General features: G+C 42.0%; 1 protein-coding gene across 1 annotated transcript in view; it reads right to left on the reverse strand.

Annotated features, from left to right (window-relative positions):
- lrpprc (leucine-rich pentatricopeptide repeat containing) overlaps nt 1–6,000 on the reverse strand; it is a gene marked incomplete at its 5' end in the record, with an annotated part of 70,284 nt that overhangs the window by 21,670 nt on the left and 42,614 nt on the right. Inside the window, 4 exons of the mRNA XM_084075683.1 lie at nt 281–491; nt 1,812–1,954; nt 3,233–3,323; nt 3,735–3,803. Of these exons, the coding sequence (XP_083931809.1) occupies nt 281–491; nt 1,812–1,954; nt 3,233–3,323; nt 3,735–3,803 (514 nt within the window). The remainder of the gene's footprint in view (nt 1–280; nt 492–1,811; nt 1,955–3,232; nt 3,324–3,734; nt 3,804–6,000) is intronic.

Raw genomic sequence — 6,000 nt, forward strand, 5'->3', positions numbered from 1 at the left:
GTTATATTAAATGTAAATTGATGACAAGAGTATCCTTGTATTTGTTTATAGGGAGTTTAGGTGAGGTTACCAGGGTGGATGTTCTTCCACTCATAAGATCACAAAACTACTCAACTAACTGTTGAGGTTGATTTAACTGTTCAAACACACTTTTCCAACATTTATTGGTAGCAATAAATTGTTTATTTATTGGTTATGAAAAATGCCAAATGATAACATAAGTGCAGTTTTTTCCACATTATTTTAATATTATCCAGCCTTTAATGATCCCCCCACTCACCTTTGGGCTTCTTCTTCTTACACAGGGTCACCATACGTGATGAGTAGTCTATTTCTTTGGCGGGGAGAGCCATTCTACTACTGGGGGCTTCCGTCACCACCTGGACCTTCTCCTGGACCATCTCCTGGACATTCTCCTGGACATTCTCCTGGACCTTCTCCTTGACCTTCTCCTTGGCCATCTCCTTGGTGGAGACGTTTTCATACCAAGTCTGTTGAACACACACACAAAACTCAGTCTATTATTGTTTTAATTTAAGATTTTACAAGTGCACCACATTGTTGTGTCTGTGTTGATTCGTGGTTCTGTGTGTGTGTGTGTGTGTGTGTGTGTGTGTGTGTGTGTGTGTGTGTGTGTGTGTGTGTGTGTGTGTGTGTGTGACAGTACAATAACGCTGGAGCGGGCATGGCTCCCTGATGCTCGGTCACCCATGTAGCTACAAGGGGAGGGGGGTTAAGCTGTACTGGCTGGGGGCAAATTAGGACTGGCACCCCAGGGGCAGAGGAGTGTGTGTGTGTGTGTGTGTGTGTGTGTGTGTGTGTGTGTGTGTGTGTGTGTGTGTCGGAGTGGGGGTGACAACGCCATGGCCCCAGGAGTCACTGAGTTCATTGCCCCAGGCAACAGTCATCACTTCCTTTCCCATCATGCTTCAGGCTATGAGAACACACACACAAACACACTCTTCAAGCAACGACGGTGCAAAATCAATGCAGAAAAAGTAACAACTAGGGCTGCAACTATTGATTATTTTCTTAGCAATTATTCTATCGATAACTTTTTGGATTAATTGACAGAAGCGCTTTAAAAAAAACAAAAATTATATCAACGATTTTTTATAATTGTGACAAAGTATAAATTAGGCTTAAGCACTTACATTGACCGGGGTCCTCCAGGGCTCTCTACTGGGTCCACTAGTATTGCCCTCTACAACAAATCTCTGAAAATAGGTGATGAAAGCTCACAATGCATTGCATTACAACACATTGTGAGCTTTTAGATCTGCCATTTTGAATGTTTGCCCCAGAACAGGGATGCTAGAGGCAGCCATATGGTGGCATTTAACTACAGGACAAATTAGTCTGGCATTACAGATCCCTGTATAATTCCTCTCACCAGCCTGCCCATCTGACAGACTACACATTAGATCAGAGCCAGTGTTGCCAGATTTTGCGAGAGAAATAAGTAACCAGGTCTATGAAAACAAGCCCAAAAGAAGCGACTATAGGCCACATGAACACTTTAAATCTATATGGATCGGATATTTGAAATAGCTGATCTACAATATTTGAAATAGCTGATCTACAAGCTCAAAAGAGATGCAACATGTTGAGCTTGTAGATCTGCTATCCCCCCCCCCCCCACAAAAAACACATTTTGAATATTTTTTTTAAATAACGCATAAGCTCCCGACCCACAGGTTGAGAACCACTGCAAGGTATTTTCTTTTTTACATAAATGGGTAGCCTCCGACCACATGTTCTCTACCAGGCTACGAACATGTTTTAAAATTATCTCTTTTTTTCTTTTTTACCTCAGGCTCCTCGAAGGGCACCTCCTGCCCGTTGCTCTTCAGAATGTCGGCCAGTAGCCGCAGGGTCCTCTCCCTGGGAACCACATTTTCTTCCTGCATCTTGGTCCAAGCCGCCTCTGCTTTACGGAAATCGTTTTTCTCCTCTGACATTGACAGGAAAAACAGGAGCAACAGTGAGGAAAAATAAAGTGTTCCAATCACTTGTAACTGTGCTCAACTCAACCAATCGCAACCACCACAAGGCGAAAGGGTCCCGTAGAGCCGTCATGTCTTGCACATCTCCTGCACATAATGTAAATACCTTTGACCACCCTGCTGCTGCATGCATGTTCTGTATACTGTATTCTGGTTAATATTTTTTGTTGTTTTATATTTAATGCTGTGTAAAGTCTGATTTATACTTGGAGTCCCTTGAAAAAAATAGCCGATGTTTCAAGCTACAACACGTCGTGAGCTTGTAGAACCCGACCAAGAACTCGATCAACTCTGTTGTGCGACAAATCCAGTTCAACTTGTCTAAGGATATCAAGAAAGACCCCTTCATGTGTGGGGTGGCAGCTGATGTGCACTGAGCCGGTGTGTGTAATGCATCAGTTACAAATCAAGCCTCGACCCAACAGCCTTGTGAGTGGCTTTTGAGCTCCGTACAACTACCAGTGTATGTACTTGTGGTTGAACAGTCTCAATCTATTGCACATGTGGACCAACACACACACACACACACACACACACACACACCAGACTCAGTGTAATTTCCAACCATGTGCTTCCTGCTGAGAGAGAGCAATCAGCACTCTAATCTGCTCAACTGTGTGAGACCCTTGGCTACGCTGTAATTTAGGAAACACGTTAACTAGTGTGTATTGACGTGTGTGTGTGTGTGTGTGTGTGTGTGTGTGTGTGTGTGTGTGTGTGTGTGTGTAGGGGATGAGGTAAAAATGGGCCGACAATCAGCTTCAACACTCCAATCATTGGGGTAACCCTCTTTACTGCAATCACACCATGTTTGCTGCACTGGCTGACTCCATTCACTCTCACTTACGTACTGCACACACACACACTCACTCAGAATTCTGCTGTCACATGGGATGCGTAGTTCCTTATAATTAAGTAGAGACTTGTACCGTGCCTTTTTTTCTTCTTCCTATTTTCCAATTTTCTGTTGTTCACACAAATCAAATATTTTATGGTCATGAATTATCTCATAGTTGTTTGGTTTGGTTCCAGGCTTAAAACTCTTTATATAAGGACTTTCTTAATCGTGTATGGAATAAATAAATGGGAAATTCAATTCAGGAAAACAGAGCTGTTCAATAAGTAGCTGGTCACTGTTTTGCTCTATTGGGAGAAGACCTGGCCGGTCCATCAGAGACTGATGGACAAACCGACAAAGACGGGAAGGAGGGAAGCTTGGTCCTTACTGCATAGACGGAGCATGTAGTGGTACATCTCGTCACGGTCACACTCAAACAGCTTGGCTGTCACCTCCACCATGTTCTCTAAGGGCTCCATCTGTACACAAACAATATGGGTTACAGTTGTATTTATTTCTTCTTCTTATTTTATAACTTTTTATTTCATTTTACGGGAGAAAAATAACTGGTACAGGCACACAAAAAACCCCACATTGATTGATATTCGAAACCAATAAAAAAATGTATGCCTGTTAGCTCACTGGCTAAGGCACAAACTCAATAACACCAATCCAACACGTAAACATGTATTGTTTTCTTAATTCTTATGGTTGAACTTTACACCTTTACCTCCTTCCTTTAAATGAGAGTACACAGTAAGATTCCTGAGTGTTAATTTAACTCTGAGAGAGCAGGAATGTAACCAAATGTACCTGTTAAAGGGTAAAATGGATAAATGAACACTGAGGATTTTACTGTATACCCCATGTTTGTATACAGTATGTGTTACCTGGCTGTTGTTAATGCATTTCTCTGCATACCAGTGCAGGCGCCCAGGCCTGGCCCTCAGCCCAGGAGTCTAAGAAAAGACAGAAAAACATATCAGTATAATCATTTATATATTGTACTACTGTTCTGAATGGCATTTGGCGGTGAAATGTCCATGTGTGTGTGGGTGTTAACCCATTAAAACCTGGAAAGCATCCGTGTCATTTCAGATGGCTATTCAAATAATGGATCAGGTATTATGCGTTATCTACTGTAGCATTGCATTGGTATTAGTCCAGTAAGACACCGCTGTGTTGTCAATAACTTAAGCTTTAACTTTCAGTTCAGTTTGGTGGACAGAATGGACGTATATTCAGATAAGTACAACTATGTATGGACTAGGCATGTGCTTATGGGCATATGCATGATAAAAGGCATGTGAATACTTGGGGTAGGTACTGGATGAATGGGAGTGGAGTGAAAGAGGCTTAAAATGGTCGATGGTTTATCAAATAGACACGCTATGATTAGGGCAGCTTAATGGTTGTTTTTTTTACATGAAGGTCCTTTGTTTAGACTGGGCTGGTTTAGTATGGAACAATATAAGGCTTATGTTCCCATTAACCCTTTTGCCTTTTATCCCATGGCTGGGATAAAAGGCAATTGTAATTATCCTTGTAATTATGCCATTTTAATATAAGACAATACATACAATGTTGTTGTACCCCATGACCTTTTTCTGGTAGGGGATTTAAATTGCCGGCATAGAACCGATCAAATCATAGCTATGGAGGTATGCAAAGCACTCATTGTGTCATTGACAAAAATGAAAAAAATCCATCACATAGTGGACATCATCTGCTTTCCCATCTAGAAATAAAAATAATATATAAACTGTCACAACTATATACGAGTTAAACCGGAGAAAATCTAAATAACGCAATTTAATTTTTCATGATAATGAATCGATTCTCAAACATGTATGAAATCAGATTACACATGGTTACAGAATGTGGCAGTTTTCAAATTCATACAGTAGTTTAACTTATTACACTTCTATCAAGATTCTTGCAAATATCCAACCCTAATGAAAAGTCCTGCTAAAGGAGTTTGCATGACCTTAATACCAGTAATACTAATGAATATTGTATTGGGAGACTTGGCATATTCTAAGGAATTATGTACAGTATGTGGTTAGATTGAGCGTGTAGTCAGACAAATAATATAGACATAGATTGATCCTCATGCTTGTGGAGCTAAGATTTAGCTTGATATGGGAGTAGTAGGTGGGGAGGGCAACTGGTAGGGATAGTGCCTAAGATTAAAGTAGAGTAAGAATAAAGTGATTATTGTCAGGGAATAGCAGAGATTTCATCTGCCTCCAGGGTATCCCCCCGTTTTGTTACAATCTGAATAAGATTAGAAATGAGAATCTCTATCCCTCCAGTAATCTGGCTCTGAGACGGAGAGAGAGAGAGAGAGAGAGAGAGAGAGATCTCGCAGGAAGTTAATCTGAACTGCGGGATCATGGGCGCTCAATCCCCGACGGCCTCTTTGATGTGCTCATGTCACACCATGAGGCAGACGGCAGCCATCAGCATTCATTTCCTCCATTGCTCTTTCGATATCCTCTCCTCTCTCACCCCTCTCTCTGCCCCGTTCATCCCGAAAACCTTCTCCTGCTCTCTCTGCCCGTCTTTCACTTTCACTTCCTCTCTCACACACCTCCCTTATCCCGGGTCCCTCCATCTTTCCATCCACCCCAGCCTATGGCATTATGTTCTTACCCCGCCAGCCAAAGGGACAAAATTAAAATGTGTTGCTCTCTCTGGGTCTGTCTAATCTGCTTAGGGAATAAGGCCTGGTGTTTGGGCTCCGTCTTTTTCCCTCTGATTCCCCTACTTGGCAAAAAAATCTGCCAGGCTCAAAGAGGACCTGGAAAGTCTACACAGCAAAATCCTGAGTGTTCATTTAACTCTTAAGAGGGTAAAAATGGACCCTTCAGGGTTAAATTAACACTCAGGATTTTGCAGTGTAGTTGCCACGCACACACACACAGGCCTATAAGCCCCTCGAGGCAAATCTTCCCTATCAGAGCAGAAAAGAAAATCCATGGGACTAAGGCACACGCACACACGTGCACGAGTCCTGCACATGGGTGCACATGCATAAAACACAGCCGTGCAGATAAACCACCAAACAGACACACAAACACTTCCAGAACAGAGAAATGGTGAGATGGACAACTAGGTCAGATTATAAAGAAAATACATAAATGTACATACAGT

The sequence above is a fragment of the Gymnoscopelus microlampas genome (assembly GCF_963454915.1).
Source record: "Gymnoscopelus microlampas genome assembly, chromosome: 13".
In the NCBI taxonomy this organism is placed as follows: Eukaryota; Metazoa; Chordata; class Actinopteri; order Myctophiformes; family Myctophidae; genus Gymnoscopelus; species Gymnoscopelus microlampas.